Below are 19,046 nucleotides of genomic sequence, written 5' to 3'. Positions count from 1 at the left end.
TTCTCAGGAGTCAAGCAGTTTTTTTTAGGGGGAATTCACTTTTGACAATTCCCCAAAAAACACTACATCAAAGCGCTTTTTGGGGGAGTGTTGCAGGAGTGTTGCAGATTGTGTACGATGTTGTGTATAATGTTTAAAAAATAGCGTTTGACAACAGTTACACTTCAGCAACATTAACACTGTGCGGAATGGCCCTTAAATACTCTTGTCTATTTGCATAAAGTCTATTTATTCAAAAATAGTTAAGTGGCAAATCACAAAATCAAATATATCCCCTCTCCCATCATATTGGATCAAACAGTCCGTTGCTCTCCTTGTCAGTTGGTATCTGTTTATCAAGCAAGCAGTGATCTCCAGCATTCTGCTGCAAAACTGTTTTCCAATGCTTGCTGAAATCAAAATAGCATCTGCTTTCATGCTGCAACTTCAAATGTTCTAGTGATCTAAGGCTTGGTACAGTGCAAATACAGTATTTTCATAATATTACTAGATTCTCCAAAATATAATATTCTCTATTAATCCATAGTTCTCTAAACTATGTCTGAACTTCATATTAACATTATTCAATTAATCAGTTTTCCCATTGCATTTTTTGTTTAATATCATTTGGCTATTATCCAGGTATGTTGCTTCCTTTCTGAATCCCTATAATAACTGTATATCTCATTGAACTGATTAGCCACAAAATTTCCCCCCTTGCTAGTTTCTAGCTATATTTACATATATAGTAATGGTCTTACTGTAATGGTTTAGTCTTTGTGAGATCTAAATTAGTACCACCAGCTACATACTGCCTTTTGTCACTCTCTCTCTTAGGATGCAATGTTTTCTTCTGGTATTATTTATTGGAGCATCCATTTCCCTAGGGCTCAGGTTTTACAGACTTCAGCAGCAGGGGAAAATTATCTCCTCTTTCTAGTTATGAGAAAGGAGATAAAATAAAGAAACAGTTTATGAAGCTAAACTCCTTTAGGGATTTGATAATATACAAATTAGGAGAGCTATAAGGGATAATAAGTGCCCATTATTGTCTATATGTTCTGCTCAAGTTATTTGTACTTTCTGAATTCTACTTGTTACCTGTTCTATATAGCCAGGCTCTGGCCGAAAGCAGAACTTTAGAAGGAAGCAAATAGTTTAATTGACAAAGGATTTCAGTACCTGTCAAATGAGGCACAACAGCCAGCAGCCTGTTCTGGTTCTCTCCCTTGCCCTCCACCTTGATGGTGGAAGAAAGGAAGAAACTAGTATGCATGCATGGTTATCACACCGATGTAAGGGAAGAATTCCATGCCTTTTTAACCCCTCTCAGTTTGCTGGTTTTTATTTATTTTTTTATTCATTCAATTTATATACCACCCATCACCATGACATCTCAGGGTGGTGTACATAGAACCAGTAAAATCGAATATATATCAAATTATTTTAAACAGTAAGAACAGACCATAACAGTCATAACAGTCATCACCATCAGCATCAAACATAACTTGGGAGAATTGAACAGTTGGGTAATTGCAGCTATTTAGTGAGGAGAAGACCATGAGCTTGGGGATTAATGGAGTAGTGGAGCTGTCAAACAGGGATGGGTCCAGGCTGCAGGGAGGCCTCCCATTGCTGGCTTTCAGCTAGAGCCTAGTGGAAGGGCTCCATTTTGCAGGCCCTGCAGAACTATTTAAGTTCCATTAGGGCCTGGATCTCATTGGGGAGCTTGTTCCACCAGGTTGGAGCCATGGTCAAAAAGGCCCTTGTGTCATGACCCACTGAATGCAGTCCAAAAGTTAACTCTCAGAACAAACAGAACAGAGTCATGACAGCATAAGTGGAAGTACTACACAACTAAAGGATTGTCGAAGACTCATTACAAAGGACAGCTAGGGCAGTTATAGCCTTGGACCCCCACCCCCAAAGGTGCGTGGGAGGACCCATTCCCATGAAGGACCTATCTGATCCTGAAGAGTGTGAAACTTGGAGCCAAGTAGACTAGCTATCAGGCCAGGTGGCCAGCCATAGCTAGCCTCTACACCAATTGTTAACATTTCAAAGCGAGAACAGAGAGATAACCCATCAGCATAACACAGAGCTCTCTGGAATAGAGGGAAAAAAAGATACACGGAGTGAGGAGGGGCACCTTGAAGGAACTTATCTCCAGCTTGGAACATGGAACATGACACCTGGCTCTTGTTGAGACCAGGCAGACTTCTTTGGGGTCTGGGATCACCTATCTGTTAGAGTGGATAGAGTGTGTTGCCCTTCAGGGGGTATTAGGGTCCTTGAGGTATGCAGGACCTGGACCACGTATGGTCTTGAAAGTGAGTACTTGATTTGGTATTCAAGTGGCAGCAAGTCAGAAAAATGGTGTGTGTGTGTGTGAAGGCTAAAGACTCATTCCCCAGTATATTGTTATCTCAATACGAAAAGGGCCCTGTTTGCCTAGGAATTGAGTTCCTAGCAGAAGACTTGCAAATATATGTTTGACAAAAAGTCAAAGGGAGAAATTTGGGCACAAACTGTAAAATGGCCTCCTTGCTTGTCATTCTCCCCCAAGTTACACAGAAGAGGGAGGATTTATTATAGACCAATCAAAAAGCAGGGTAATGTTTTTTGCAAACCAATGAACTATTTCAGGATTATGTCGATTTTGCATCATGTGCATTTGGAGCTGTATTTAGCAGACATCTTTTGGTCATGCACGCCAGTAGGCTGGAATGTGATACTTGTCTAGGCTATTAGGCAACCACCTAGATGCCCAGTCCATTGAAGCTTATCTGTTCTGCCCAGCAGGAATATTGGTCATCTAAGATCATCACAATTCTTCTCATAGCTAAAAAGAACTGTTGTTTCATTAACCATGGATCATCTATGTACCTCTTTTTTCTGGATCTCAGAGGAGACTGTCAGCTATCTCATGCCTTGACATGAAGTGGCTTTTTTGTTTTCCTTGGGACTAGGGGACATTTCAGTTGATAGGACTTTGCCAGCTGTAATGCAATCTCATAGCCTGACATAATTTATGGCAAAACTGCACTACTGTAGGGTCCTGCAATACTTTAGAACTCTGTTCTTTCATTACAGTTTCTGACCTACATAAATCTTGGGCCTTGTTTTTATATTTAGGTCATAATTCAGAATGAATCCCAGAAGTACAGATTTCAATTATGTCTAATGTGTATTGTTGTCTTATTTTGGCTGATTTATTTTTGACTGTGTCTCCATTTCTCTAGGGGGTATTTTTGAATGTGTGGAATCCGGCCCAACAGGAGCAATGGGAGCAGAGGAACTAGCCTTCAGATTTGCTGTGAACACAATCAATAGAAACAGAACTCTGTTGCCAAACACCACATTAACGTATGACACACAGAAGATAAACCTCTATGACAGTTTTGAAGCATCCAAAAAAGGTAAGTTTTTGAAAGCTTTTGAGAGCTTTAGATAGGGTTGTCAGGTCTGTCAGACCAGCAGGTGAGGGATGGAGGTGAACTTACTGGGAGCAAGGAGGGAAGAAGCTGGAAATAAATGCAATGTGCCTACGGTATCAGGAGGTGGTATACACACTTGAGAGATGTCAAGGGCAAAGTTCTGCTTTGTGGGCAAAACTCATATGATAAAGTTAGCTTCTTACTATAGAGTAACCCCCCTCCCTCGATGTCACCGATTAACCTATGGTACTTCCTAGGCACATTGTGTTTATTTCTGCATTCTTGCCTCCAGGGTGTGATTTATTGGTGTGTGGCTTTGTGTATGTTTTAGTGGAGAAGTGGACCAAATCTCTAAAAGTAAATAAATATTTCTCTCTCACAAAGAAATCATGTATGAGCCAGTGGGGATGGCATTTGTATATTCCTTTTCTGTTTTATTTTAAATTTATACTGTGTTGTATACAGGAGTTATTTCTTTAATCCTGACAAAATCCCTGCAAGGCAGGTCATTACTTTTAATAGGAAACTGACCATGAAAATAATTTTTCACAAGTCTGTCAAGAGAACAGGGATGTTCAGCACCTTGGTGCAGATCTAATACTCTGCCTGCTGACTTTCACGACTTTGTGAATTCCAGATCGCTGTTTGCCTTTGGTGGCCATTTCTGCAAGTTTCAAGAAGTCATGAATGAAAAGTGAAAGGCTCAGGTATAATGGTATATATATCATGACAGGAGCCTTAATAACCAGATTTATGCTCTCAACTAGCGTGGTGGCCTACAGCTCTTCCATTAACAAACAAGCATCTCATCAAAAGACCAGGCTAGAGCATATCTAGTACATCTACAGGCAGTCCATGAAGTAGAGGCCTATAGTGGGAAGCTATTTTGATTTTTAAATCACCATAGAGAAGAAGAATTCTAAGGAAAAGTCATAATGGGTTTAAAATAATGTTTGACCTAAGAATACAGTATATTCAGCATTCCTACATACTCTGTATATACATTATCCCTGCGTATATTGCAGGGATAGTTGTGTTTGTCTGTTACAGCAAGAACAAAACATTTTATGAAGTGGCTCCAAACAATGAAACACTGCTTTGATACCCCTTAAAAAAGAGGAAAAGAAACATCCATTATCCAGCCATTACTGTTATTAGAGATCCCCTCGCTTAACTTTTGTGTAGTGAAAAGTAGCACAATAGTTTGAACGTAAATGAACATAAGGTTTAGTGTTGAAGCTGGAACCATGACAACCAAGCAGAAATACACACCACACTGAGTAACAAGTAGCCACGGCCTCACTTTGTCCAAAATACATGGCTAGCATATTAGTATATTATAATGATGATGACGTTATTCTAAATAAGGGAGAAAGTCTGGGCCTAACATCATAAGGTTAATCTGCATGCAACTGAAGGAAATGTAGTAATGTTACTGTAGTGACTGTAGTAATGCTAAACTGTTTCTTCTGACCTAACAAAAAATTTTTTTCTGGGCACTGGCTATTTTGTGGTTGGTAGTTTAAAGGAAAGTACAGAACTCGAGACTTGAATTACACTTGAATCACCTTAAGAGAAAAGATGGGTGTATTGTGACTGTGATTATTAAGGAGATTTTGCTATCAAACTCTGCTTTGTTTGGTATACAGTTTTCCAGACAACAAATCTCCTTGTTCCCTTTGTGTGCTGTTGATCACGTGTGTCTTGTTTTTCAGCCTGTGATCAGCTCTCCCTTGGAGTAGCAGCTATCTTTGGACCTTCACATAGCTCTTCAGCCAATGCAGTGCAATCTATTTGCAACGCCTTGGGGGTTCCACATATACAGACTCGCTGGAAGCATCAGGTTTCAGACAACAAAGACTCTTTCTATGTCAGTCTTTATCCAGATTTCTCTTCACTCAGCCGTGCCATCCTTGACCTTGTACAGTTCTTCAAGTGGAAAACTGTGACTGTAGTTTATGATGATAGCACAGGTAAGCGGGGCTGCTTTATGTACTTGTGTGTGGAGGGGGGGTATGTAATATTTTTTGTAATCTTTTAAAAAGCATAGTGTGTTTTTTTACATACCACTTCTGTACTACCACTGCAATGCTATAAAATACTGTGAAACATGTGCCTTTTCATAATGCGTCAAGTGCTGTAATAGATTTGATTTATATTGACACTGAAATGAAAGATGAGGATCTCAGTTTGATGCATTAAAAGCAAAAGGTTCATCCTAGCAATTACCTAAGGAGTTTAGACTCAAGAAAAAATAATGTCTGCACATTTCATGAGAGAACTACCATCATTTCAGCAAGAAAAGAAATCAGGAAGAGTTCTGTTTGCAGAGCATTGTGGGAATTCTGTAGACATTTTGAAAGAAGATCCATTATTTTAATCCTGAAGTTTGCTTTTTGTGGTCCTGAGATATTCATCCACTTGTTTGAGTTCCCCCCACACCTAACTGCCCCATAAAATGTGCATTCTATTCACTTCCATGTAAGCAGCTTTCCCTTAATTTTAGTATTGAAGCCTATTGTGAATACTGAATGAGAGCTGTCTCTGGTTCTGAAGCCAATAGTAGTTTGTCTAGGAACTCCATATTCATATGGGAAATGAGGTTACGCTACACATTTTAAAAATTTTACTACTAGGGCAGTGTAAACGTGGTGTGGTAAATATCCTGAAATTACCCCACTTGACATAAAAGGTAAAGGTATCCCCTGTGCAAGCACAGAGTCATGTCTGACCCTTGGGGTGACGCCCTCCAGCGTTTTCATGGCAGACTCAATACAGGGTGGCCTTGCCAGTGCCTTCCCCAGTCATTACCGTTTACCCCCCAGCAAGCTGGGTACTCATTTTACGGGCCTGATAAGGATGGAAGGCTGAGTCAACCTTGAGCCGGCTGCTGGGATCGAACTCCCAACCTCATGGGCAGACAGCTTCAGACAGCATTTCTGCCGCTTACCACTCTGTGCCACAAGAGGCTCTTCCACTTGACATACATATGACCAAACTGGTGTAGAGGTATGCCTAACTAAAGCTATGCAATTTTATCCATAGCATTTTATGCCAGCTCTGAAGCACTGTGCAATTGGCTTCTTCCTCAGACAGCCCCTTAATTCCCAGGGTCAATCTAAAAGGTACAAGGGAGGTATCTCCCAATATATTATTAGTGATGACATTGAAATTAAATGCTTATGCAATTGTTTTGCTTCACTGAACAATGCAGCATCATATTAAGATTTTTAAACAGTGGATCAGCTCCAAAGATTCCCTTTGGAAGGGAGTGTTTGAATCCAGCCCAATATAAATCACACCAGTTTGGTGTAGTGGTTAGGACTGTGTACTTCTAATCTGGCATGCCAGGGTTTTTTTTTTTAGAGTCATTTTTTTTTATTTTCATAAAGATAGAAATATAGGATGCAATACGAGTTATTAATACAAATAACAGTAAAATATAAAATATAATCATCATTTGAAAATGTACGACCCCACATTAACTACACAATGATATAAACTTTTGCCCAAAACTGAGTCTAAGAGCCATCCACATTTCCACTACATTTTTTTTTAAAAAGGCCTATTTAGATATACAAAAGAGAAGTTGTTAATAATCAACCTACTTGAGAAATCGTAGACCTCACGTTAACTGCTTGATACAATCTAAGAGCTATCCTGACAGATGTTTCTAGGTTTAAGTTAGATGCTTAACATTAAACATTTCTTGTAGACAAGTATGAGTTTTGGCCCTGTATCAATACTCTAATGAAGGGAAAAGAAAGTAGGGCTTTGCCTTAAAGATGTACAAAAAAAAAATTACAAGAGGATTTCATAGCTTCTCCTTATCCTTAATACAGATACATCTACAAAACAATTTATACTTGACCCATTCTAAGAGCCATCCTGACAGGTATATTTTCAGATTTAAGTTGAGAGCTTAACATTAAACGTTTTCTACAGATCAGTGTGAGCTTTGGCCCTATAACAATACACGAATAAAGAAAAAATAAAAAATAAGGGGGGAAAACCCCGTTTTATATTTCCAACACTAACGATTATATTATCTATATGCCTACAAAAGAAAAGAAACAAGAGAGAAAAAACACTGCTTCCCCTTTTTCATAAAAATAGAAATATAGAATACAGTATATGTTATTAATACAGAGAATAGTAAGTTTCCAGGTTTAGATTAAATGTTTAACATTAAACATAGAACAATATGAGCTTTTGGTCTTCTTAAGGGGGTCTCATCTCGAGGCTTGCTACATCTTGTCGTTCCCGTAGACTTATATTCTGTCCCATTGGCCTTTGGCGTAGAAAGTGCAGTTGTACTCTTTCCCGCAGAATATGCATCGATAAATCTTGAGGCCGTTGCACCTCCTGGACTCCAGTATCAATACAGTTTTTTCCCCAAAGAGCTCCTTTAAATCGGTTACTTTCACTACAGATCCATATATCTTTTGATTGATTTTTGTACACTGTTGCTTTGAGATGGCTGTATGTCTTTTTAAAAAGGCTGCAGAACTCCGACATCCCCTTTTCCGTCTTCAGAATTTCAGATTTCTCTTCTACTGTTGGTTTTCCACCTTGCTTAGAGCTGTCCTCAGCCACTGTTATTGATCCATCATTCCTGTTGGAGACTTCTTCCTTGCCATCTTGGATCTCCTTGAAGATATTTTTGACCAATCCTTCTGTAAATGCTTTGAAATCTTGGGTTTGTTTCTCTATTAGATGAGCCAATCTTTTTAACATAGACATGTTTTTGACTTAAAAAACAACAGCCAGCCTCAAACAATTTTACAAGTGGCCAGTAGAGGTCCTCTGTTTTATCCTCTAACATTCCGGCACAGGCATGTGACGTATTGAAGTCAGTAAGGCAGATATTCTCGTGCTGGAACAGAGTTCTCGTGAGATCTTCCCATTCACAGCTCTTATCTCTTATCTCCGAAAACCAAAACAATTGCAGTAAGAGCTTTTGCCAATTAATTTGAGTTGATTTGAGTCCTTCTTCTGCTTAGTTAGGAGAATTAGCCTGCCTCATAACGAGGTGGCTACGGGCAGAGCAGAGTAAAAGGAGGGGGGAAACAAAGGGCTTTGATGCAGGAAGAGAGATGAAGAAAAAAAAAGAGAGATACTTGCAGTAAATGATGTTTTGGAACTCAGCCGATGTCCTCCCCTCAGTTCACAATGTTCATTTGCAGTAAATCATCATGTAGGGTTGAAGCAGATGCTTTAAGATTAAAGAGAGAAAAGAAAGTCCGAGATAGAATATGGCAATCGTCCTCTGGACCTGGAACGCTGACAGCCTATAATCCAGGGAGATATACTCCCTAAAGGATTGGAGACGGCCCCAAGAACTTCCTGGGTAGAAAGGTGAGGTGGGGTTTGTGTACCCCTCCTCTTTTCTGCCAATTGCTTGCGCAATTGACCCCTGTCAGGCTTCAGAGATAGCAGAGCAGATGCCCTGCAACCCTCTCAGAACGACATCTTAGCCGGAAGCTGGCATGCCGGGTTTGATTCTGCACTCCCCCACATGCAGCCCAAGGGTGACCTTGGGCTAGCCACGGCACTGATAAAACTGTTCTGACTGAGCAGTGATATCAGGGTTCTTTCAGCCTCACCCACCCCACAGGGTGTCTGTTGTGGGCAGAGGGATGGGACGGAGAGTGTAAGCCACTTTGAGCCTCCTTTGGGTAGAGAAAAGCGGCATATAAGAACCAATTCTTCTTCTTTTATAAAACCAAAGAATTTATTGATCGTTTGAGATATAACCCTTTGGACAAGTAGCCAGTTCCCCTTCTGATGCTACCTTCTTGTGTTGCTGCAATACTGTCCTAGGAGCTTCTTCCCATGCTTTGATATTTACTTGCAAGGTCAAAAATGTCAAAAACAATCTTCTCACCTTTTGGTATGAAATTCATACTCAGAATGTTTACTTTTTAAAGGTTACATGGCTGTGCCTCAGGAGGAATAGACCACCTCTCTTTGAGTGCAAGACATTTAGGTTCATTCATATACAGCTCGAACAATGAACTGGTTGCTTTGGGACTTTTGAAGAGTCACATGATGGAATGATGAGATACAGTCTGTTCTTCATAGTGCACATTGGCTCTTGGTCTTCTTCTCAACTGTTTTCAAGATCTGGAAGGAACAATTAAGGGCTTTTTCAGAGCTCATCATAATGTGGGCATTATCAAATTTGATACCTAGTGTGGGGTGGAAAATAATGCCAGCTGTCATTTTCTACAATAGATCAAGTCCAGATCATGTTTGCTTGAATTTAGTGATGACTGAATTGTGGAAATTAATCCACAGTCAAGTCTCACATCAGCCTTGCATTGTTTTTTGTAAGAAAATTGCAAGAAAAATAATAGTTAAGCATAACTGTGGAAGTCTTGATCAGTCAAATGCATACCCCAAAAATGTATATTTAAAAGTTACATGGCTGTACTTCATGAGAGATGGCAATAGAGATAGGCAGTGGCAGTCTTCCACAGCTTGATGCCACAGCACCCTTTATACTGCAAAATTCATAGATGTGGTTGATGCTCATACACTTATGGTTCTCATGCTATAGGAAGAAGTTCCTCAATTTTCTGCTTAACAGAAGGTGGATTGTCTTTAGTTAAAAAAAGAGATAGTCTCAGGGATGTATTCGAAGAATTGTTGCAGATCATAACTATGCTAACCAATATTGCCACAAATCTTGATTTAATCTTTTTTAATTATCAGGTGGCTCCATTTTACTCCATGATGCACTAAAATTGGGATGAAATATATTAATCAGAAACATGTATAGCTCTGTAAGTGATTTCATGACGTTACAAAATCGGTAGAATATTTACCAATTGACATAACTGCAATAAATCCAGTACTTCCAAATTATGTATGTGACAATTTTCCTTTAAAGAACAACAGAGTTGTCTTTTAACTCATGTACATATCAGGCCTTCAGCACTAAGTGCTACAATATTTCTTCTCCACTTGGAGATAGAGTGTGTATGAAAAAATGAATGCTTCCTTCCTTTTGGAAAAAATCTCCCCTTGTTTAATCCGTTAACCCAATTTTCAGGTCATGCCCCAGATGAAATGTTGATTTATAAATGCTTTACAGGAAGGAGGTTGTAATATACAATTAATGATTATAAGTATGGCATAGACCTGGGCAGTTATGAGGTGCTATATATTTAAGGGTGCAATATAAATATTTTATTTTCAGATGACTTATTTCAAGCACAGCATTACAGAAACTGTTAAGGGAATGATAAACTATAGTTATAAGCAAGTGCTTTTATCAGTTGGACTTCATAACTATATTTCATTTTTAATGAGCATACTAGAAACATGTTGTTTATCACCTCCTTAAAAATGAGGGTTTAACAGAAAGGGAATCTTGCATCTCTGTGATCTTATGCACATTGTCTTTGTTGAAGTATGAAAACCATTGATTTCACCAGGAGGGAAAGTCTGAGGAAACTTAGTCACTAGTAGATGTACAGAATAAAAGTGAATTCTACTGCCATTTAAAATAGCAGGGTAGGCTTATGTGCTGCCTCTTTAAGAGTCTATCCCAGTAGGCCTCACGGCAAGCAGGAGAGTAGGAGGGACTCAGTTCTTCTCTTCTCAGTTGTCCAGGTAACAACCTGCAGAAGTGTAGGGCTTACTAAAAATCTACAGAACCAGGACAGAACCCTGATCTAGAACTCCAGAAGCAGCATAGTTAAGTAGTTGTTCCTTATTTCAGTAACCAAGTTACTGTTAATAAGGAGACATTCAGCTAAATGAAACTGGGTGCATGTTGTAAAAGAGACACAACTACACATTCTTCTCTGAGGAAGAGATTTTACCAACAGTCTGTAGTCCTTCGCTGGGATGGGTAGGTTGTCTTATGATTAATCTGCTGCTTGTTGTGGATTCAAAGAGGATGGAGTGTGTATAAAAAGAGTATTGCATTGTGAATGTATTCTACAATAAGGGTTTTTTTTAAATCATTTAAATTTCTCTGGAATGAGAATGTATTCAGGCAAAACCTTGAAAACTTCAGAAGCAAAAATTAAATTGTCAGAAGTAATCTAAAGGTGATAAATACAAGCAGGCAGAGTGAGCTTTACAAAAGATCCTGGGAGTGCCCCAGAGCTTTAAATTGAGTTTGAATGCATTGCAGTGAATGAGAGCTTTCACAGCAATATTGGCCTCAATCCCACACAGAGCTGAGCATGTTTAAATCAATTAAATCAGTGTTGGATTGTAAGTATATTTGGTTTAATTTTTATTTGTTTAATGCAAATTTTATCTTGCAAAGTAACAGCAAATGTTGTGTATTTAAAATGCTCCTGTCAGATTTCCAAAGTGGTATGTAATACATGCTTGATATTTTTGTTAGACTTTTTGCAGTAAAAGAGTTCTTGCCCATCCCTTATAAGCAGTTTTCCTTTCGGATTTGGCACTATATTTTTATTTAAAGCGATGGTCCTTGTTTCCTGCAGATTTATGACATGAAGTTATATTTCCTCTCAGAAGTTGACGTGTTTATGTTTGATAGATTTCAGAAAGGAAAAAGAAAACATGGCACAGAATTAGCAAACCCTAAGACCACCCTCAGGTTTTTAATAGCTTCCCCACCTTCCCCTACACACAGCAAAACTCAGGTTGCTTTGCAAGATTTCTCTTTAGTACTAGGCAACCTGTTCTAGAAACAAATTGCTGCATTTTGACAAATACAGGGAGCATGCATAAATTGTACCATTGACCTCCCCCCCCCCCCAGGATATGTGAATTAGGAGACCCTTGTCAGCATGTGTTTTACCTGAAAAAGAAACGATGATAGCTGTGTTCTCAGCTTTGATCTGTCTGAACACTAAACTCTTAATTATGTAAAAGGGAACAGGATTGTGGTAGCAGGCCCTGTCTCCTTCCCAGCATTCACACATTCAGCTGACAAACAAGACCATAAAATTGAATCTGCAAGTGTCTTATGCAAGAAGCAGATGAAAAGTCTTGCAAATCAAAGAAGAGGCTGGTAAAGAGGAAGTCCAGTCTTATGGACTAAGAGGGCAATGCTATTAAGAGATTGCCATAGAAGTGTGGCCTGTCTTTTTTTTTGGGGGGGGGCTTTTCCTGTATCAGCTGAGCTGATCTATGGAGGTGATGGGCCCATCTTAAAAAAGGCAGTCCTTTCTATATTTTTTTGATAATAGAGAATTTTTATTTTTTGTTTTCAATAAATCTTTAAAAAATACACAAAGCAATCAGTTTAATATTCAAATCTGTTCAAGGAAAGTCCTATATAAATTGCATTGGAGAATTAAATCTAAGTTGCTTAAAAGGAGTATATGGGAGTGGAGAAAATCCTTTTCTAGTAAAAAGGTCTTCATAGTCTTCATATTAAATATATATATGATGGAAGGGACTCCTGACCAAAGTATCAAAGTCCATAGCACCTTCTGCTTGTAAACTTTGCCCTCATTATATATAGAGGCCTCTTTCAGGCTATCCCAAGTCTCCAACAGTATTAACTTCATGGTGTGTAACTCTGTTTAACCTTATCCACTTGACAGTGTCCTCACAGCAGCTTAGTCAACAAAGAGTCAAAGATGCACTATTCTGAATTTTTGAGATATTACCAGTAGTTTCATATGAATGTTTAATGTAGAGGATGACATTACTCCTATAAATCCCACACAAGAAGCTCCTGGAAGTTGACTTTTCTAGTGCCATTCTTGCTATGTATCACATAAGGTAAGAATGGGCTCATTCTTCTGGCACAGCTAGTTCTGAGTTACGGGCTGGGTTGTCAACAATATGTGGATGACACTCAACTCTATCTCCTGATGGACGACTACCCAGACTCCCTCCTGGATACATTTGCCAGATGTTTGGAAGCTGTGCTGGATGATTGGAGCAGATGCCTGAAACTCAACCCCTCCAAGACCTCCCTGTGGATGGGCAGGGAAGTGGCAGATGAGGAAGCATGCCTTGGCTGGGGTGCAGGTTAACATCTTGTCCTTGGCCAGGAATCTGTGGGTGATCTTGGATGCTTCCCTATTGATGGAGGTCCAGGTCACAGGAGTAGCCTCCACAGCATTTTACCATCTTTGCCAGGCGAAGCCACTAGCTCCCTACCTACCCTCGGATGGCTCAGCCACAGTGATTTATGCAACAGTCACCTCTAGATTGGATTTCTGTAACTTGCTGTATGCTGACTTACCCTTGTCATTGACCCAGAAATCGCTGCTAGTACAGAATGCAGCAGCTATGGTCCTCACAGGTACATCTTGGAGGGCCCTTATCCAGGTGGTTCTGAGGCAGCTACATTGGTTGCCAGTTGTAGTCCGGATCAAGTTCAGGGTTTGGGTTTTAACGTTTAAGGACTTCTTCAGCTGGGGCCCCAACAACTGAAGGACTGCTTTTCTCCTTTTGCCCCCCCTTTGCTTTTTGGGCGCTAGTGTGCTGGAGAGCCCTAGTCCAAGGGATGTGTGTCTGGCTTTGACCAAGGCCATGGACATTTCAGTCCTTTCCCTGACAGGGAATGGGCTCCCAAGAGAGCTAAGGGCCCTAATGGAGCTGTCAAGGTTCTGCAAGGCCTGTAAAACAGTAATCTTCTGCCAGGTCTTTGGTTGAGGTGAGAGCTAGGAAGATTAGCTCAGGCTGCACTAGAACATCGGGTATACCCCATACCACGAGGGTTGTTTGGACAGGCTGGGTGGGGCATGGGCAGAATATTGCTGCTGATCTTTGTTGGTGTTGTGTGGGATTTTAATAGGGTTTTTTGTACCAGTTGTTACCTGCCATGAGTCATTCCTGAGAGATGCAGAATAAAAATACAACAACAACAACAACAATAGTGTAACCCCAACAACCTGCACTAACTGGTGTAAGAGAATGGAGGACTATTTGACAAGCGTTGAATGCTTCTAGGAGATCTGAAAGTGCTAATAGGGAAGGTTTTCCTTTGTTGGCTGTCTCATCACTGTAATCTAGTTGAAAGTGTAATTTAAAAGGGTCAGATTTATGAAAAATGGCTTTTTGGGCCAATTCCTGTACTTGAAAGCCTTGGTTACTATGCTGAAGTCATTCATGCCTTTTGCAGATATTCAAAATGAGGTATCTAAAATTGTTTGTGATACTAGGAACTGAATCTGTAGTTTCAACCCCCCACAGCATTCTGTTGATGGTTCTGAGCAAAGGTGTCAGAACTTCTGCAAATAGAAACATTCCAGTAGACCCAAGCATGGGAATGCTCTCATGTAAAACTTGTATTCTGCCACAAATATTCCCCAGATTAAAAAGATAAAATCTATCATCATTTTATTGCATCATTGGGCTTGTTGATATTTAGAAAGGGAATCTAAGACATTTATCTGTGGCTGATGTTAAAAAAAAATCAGCCAGAAGAAGCATGTTCTGGTAAATGACTAGTTTCAGGAACTAGAAAGCAAATATCAGAACTGGTCAAAATATTTATACTGTTGACCTCGCCCAGAGTTTAAGGTTCTGTCATGCAGCATCAATAGCTTGACAGATTTTATTGTGGATCAGTTATGACTAACAAGATTTTGCTGTGCTTCTTCTAGCTCCCCCAGTTTATATCCAGTTCTGTCCTGTGACTTGGAACTGCTGTGTTCCACTCAGCTGGTATTACTTGAAATAAAAAGTTAGCAATCCCATTACACAAGCATATTCAAAAAAGGGGATATTATGCTACCTAGACACTATTTCTTTTGGTCCAGTCCTGAACTCCACTGTCCTGAGCACTATGGAAATCACATTTAATTCTCTTAGGATTCTGAAATAAACATGACTAGAATTATATTAGGATAGATTCAAATGAGTAGCCGTGTGGCTATGTTTGGATGCTGTGACACAGTTTACTAATGTAACTTTTGCTTATATATTTCTACTGTTATGATGGTCAGTTCTTAGTCTGACGAAGAGTGCTTGCACTCGAAAGCCCATGCCTTGAATAAATCTTTGTTGGTCAAAGGTGATACTGGACTCTGATTTTATAGAATTATATTGGCATGGTTTATTGATATGATACACACCTGCCTTGATACACACCTGCAAAAATCTACAAATTTTAATTAAGTCTTTCTTTTTTATGCTAGATAAGTAAATTGCAAGGTTTGATCTCTTGCTGTATTCCTCCTGAGGTCTTAAAAAATCCATAGAGAACAGAATTACATGCTGCTTTTTTCCAGATTTCTGAAATCCAGCTACATGAGCTAATCCTCTAAGCTGAAAAAGGAGATCAGTCCCATTCTAAAAAATACTTTGTAAACTGTGCAGTTGTGAAGCAGGATTTTAAGATAAAATATCAAGGAACAAGCTATTTCCACTTACTATTTACATAAGTAGTTACTTGTTAGTTCAGTGGCATCTAATGGCATATGCAAATATATTGCTATCAGCAGAAGCTTTTTCTCCTATTAGCATTTGTTGAGATTGTAGGTGAAATATTTAAGCACCATAAAAAGTCTTTTTGCAGCTCCAAGTGAATGGTGAAGGGAGAAATTATTGGTTCCAGAAATTAAACAAATTAAGGACCAAACTAGACAAAACGGAAGTCCCTGGGTTTGCCTTGGCAATGTGTCACCATTTTAAAAGTTTCCTTCAAGAACTCATTTAAATCGTGCTGTAGAAGCCCAATTATGGATGGGTCAGCTGCAGTGTGGGGAAAGAGGGGATCCTGGCTTTCCCTCCTGCCATTTTCCCAACCAGAAACGGTACATGTAGGAGTTAATTGTCCATTTGCAACCCGGTGCTGCCCTGCAAGGCTGCACCTACTCGGCCAGATGGTCAAGTCAAGTTGTGAGAGTGGAGCTCAGAATCCAGACTGAGGATCAGCAGCCAAATGAGTCAGTTTAGACAGAAGGTAGAGCGGAGAGTGGAGTCAAGCTGGGATTGAGAGCCGAGGGGTGAGTTGAAAGCCAAACCAGAGTCAGAAGCTAGGCGTGTGATCAGAAGACAAAACCAAGAGAATGGAGCCAGGAGCATTGTCAGGAGTCAGGCTGAGGTCAGGAATCTGGAGTCAGGCAGGCAGAGCTTCACTAGAGCAAACCAGAACACAGAGGCATCTGGGAAGACAGGCAGGGAAACAGATGTGTTGCACCCATGGAGAACCTTTCTTCAAGGCCCTCCTAAAGTACACCAGAGCAGGGTGGAGCTTGCACCTGGACCCAGTACCTGTCAGGGGAAGGAGTTGCATCTGGCTCTCATCTAATTTTACAGTAAGCTGACAGGCATGCTGATCTCCTGACAGTTGTCAAATCAATCTGACAGTGCCTTCACTGCTGCTCTGGAAAGTGCTCGAGGTTCAAGGGGGTCTTGGACTGAGGGCGCTGTTGCTGTCATTCTGATGAGTCCTCAGGGCCAGAGGAGTTCTTGTTTTGGAGTTTGATGTAGATAAGCACATAGTGCTGGGCATCAGCTCATCCTCCAGGAGATCGGTGGCCAGTTCTTTTGGGCTCTGGGAGAGTACTTGGCCCAGGTAGCACACCTGGGTAAGCTGCAACTTCCAGAATGCCCGCTGGCACCTGAGTTGGAGGTGCAGCCGGTGTGGACCTGACAAACCCTGGGGTTGGGAAATGGTGCAAGAAGAAAGGTAGGACACCTGTCTCATCTCATTTGGCCCTCAGACTAACTGCAGAAACACATTCTGCAACTAAGCTAGCTAGCTTCATAACCCAGAATGCAGAGGACATGCATGAAGAACCCATGCCACAGAAGGGGAACAAATACAGTTTTAAAAACCCTGTTTAGATGTTTGTACAGTACACATGTTCATGTCTTGATGCTGAATGTTTCCCATGCCAGCACCAGTGGTTGTGTGGAACATAAACCATACTTTATTTGTCTTCATGTGTTTCCTGTTACCTTATATCACAGGTGAGACTATTATGATTCAAAACAGGCTTACACGTGGTCAGTCTTTATGCTTGTAAGTACATACAAATCAAATGTCACAGAGAAACAGTACAACAATTTAGAATGTGCAGACTTTCTTATAATTCAGTCCAGAGGATTGAGCTCAAAGAATTTGGAATTACTTGTTCTGCCTAGTTATTATAGTGCTGTTTTTCTGAAAATAGTAAGTTGTAATTTATTCATGGAGCTGCTTTCATAAGACCACTTCACAATGTAAAAAGAAGAAAAATAATACTACAGGGTGACTTTATCTCAAAATATAGTTGAAATCAGCCCAGAGCCAGAGTTATAGTTGCATGATCTGAATGGGGGGGGGGGGGGGAGGATCTCATACCACTCAACAGATGGAGTTGGTGGAAAACAATTTACACTGGTGGGAGCCAAAATGTAAATGTTAACAATATTTTCAAAAGGTGTATACATATGACATTTTCATTTCACAAAGAATGTGAAATTCTACCTCTTCCAAATGACTTTGGCATTCAGCAGAAGGAATAGTAAAATATGCTATTAGTAAACAACACTTTGCAGTCTGTTTTGCGGGGTATACGGATATTGATTCAGGATGGCATTGCGTTGTTCTGCATCCTCGCACTACAGAATATTTTGGATAAGTGACCTATGCAATAACTCCAAGGGCAAGCACAATTAGTAATTACCTGCTAAAGCTAATTATTGGTGCTAAAGCCTTACTTTAATGGAAAGCTGTTGTTTTATTAGTTCAGTATTGGTTAGCAGTATTTGTTTCTCCCTGCTAAAAAAGCAGAGAAAATTTATACTTTAATTATTGTTGTTATGGTTTTAAAGTATCTGCATTAAGAATATCTCATGATTGTGAACATTAATTTGACTAATGCTTAAATACTCTGTGTTTTGTTTCATAAATTATATGGGGGGGGGGAAATCTTGGCTGTAAAGCGAGCTAAGATGCCTGGCCTAAAACCAAAGAATGGGGCACTTATAATGAAGAGAAGTTTGACTCTTGAAAGCTTATAACCTGGAAATCTCGGTGTGCCTTAAGGGCCTATTATGCACAGCCGCTGAAACAGCGGTTGGCGGTCGCATGGAAAACACGGAGGAGGAAGAAGCGAAGCAAATTGTAAATGCACGGGACGGAACGCAATGGCAGCAAAACCCAGAGCAGCCGCTGGCTGCAGCCGATGAGGTGGCAATGCGGAGCAAACAGGAAGGGAGGTGAGCAGGGTGCTGACTGAAGCTGGGCCGCTAAGCCGGGCGACCACGGCACGCGCAGGCGCAGGCCGTGCCGGCAGAACCGAAGGGCATGGAAGGGGAGAGAGCAAGCACATCCAGAAGCCCTGTACACCACGGACCTCCCCGATTATGCACGCGGCCACTCCAGAGCCGCTTCTGGTTGCGCCCTGGTTGCCCGGGAAGCTCCACTTTCTTCCGCATTTTGCTAATGCAGCTTTTTCGGCAGCATACGTCAACTCTGCGCCCAGCTGCCGCCTGCGGTATGCGTTATTGGTGATTTTAGCTGCCGCCATTCCAACTCGAATGTGGACCTTCCCCTCCGTGCATAATAGGCCAAGGTGCTACTGTACTTAAATCTTGTTCCTGGACTGTGGACCAACATGGCTACTTACCTGAAATTGTCTGAGAAATATCACTATGCGTTTTGATGGGAGAGAATGCCATATACTTGTTTTGTATCAATCTGATTGTCTTAAGGAAGATGAGTCTTGGATGTGGTTTGAATAC

At 40.5% G+C, this 19,046-nt stretch overlaps 1 protein-coding gene across 8 annotated transcripts in view; it reads left to right on the top strand.

The window, feature by feature from the left end:
• The window catches only part of GRIK2 (glutamate ionotropic receptor kainate type subunit 2), a 624,521-nt gene that overhangs the window by 210,557 nt on the left and 394,918 nt on the right, over positions 1 to 19,046 (top strand). For all 8 annotated transcript variants that reach the window (XM_077303360.1, XM_077303395.1, XM_077303345.1 and 5 more), the window contains 2 exons: positions 3,222 to 3,398; positions 5,132 to 5,389. In XM_077303360.1, coding sequence (XP_077159475.1) covers positions 3,222 to 3,398; positions 5,132 to 5,389 — 435 coding nt within the window. The remainder of the gene's footprint in view (positions 1 to 3,221; positions 3,399 to 5,131; positions 5,390 to 19,046) is intronic.

Source organism: Paroedura picta, chromosome 1, assembly GCF_049243985.1.
Source record: "Paroedura picta isolate Pp20150507F chromosome 1, Ppicta_v3.0, whole genome shotgun sequence".
NCBI classification, from domain to species: Eukaryota; Metazoa; Chordata; class Lepidosauria; order Squamata; family Gekkonidae; genus Paroedura; species Paroedura picta.
The sequence above is the reverse complement of the archived record's forward strand: the minus strand, read 5'-3'. Positions and strand labels throughout refer to the sequence as shown.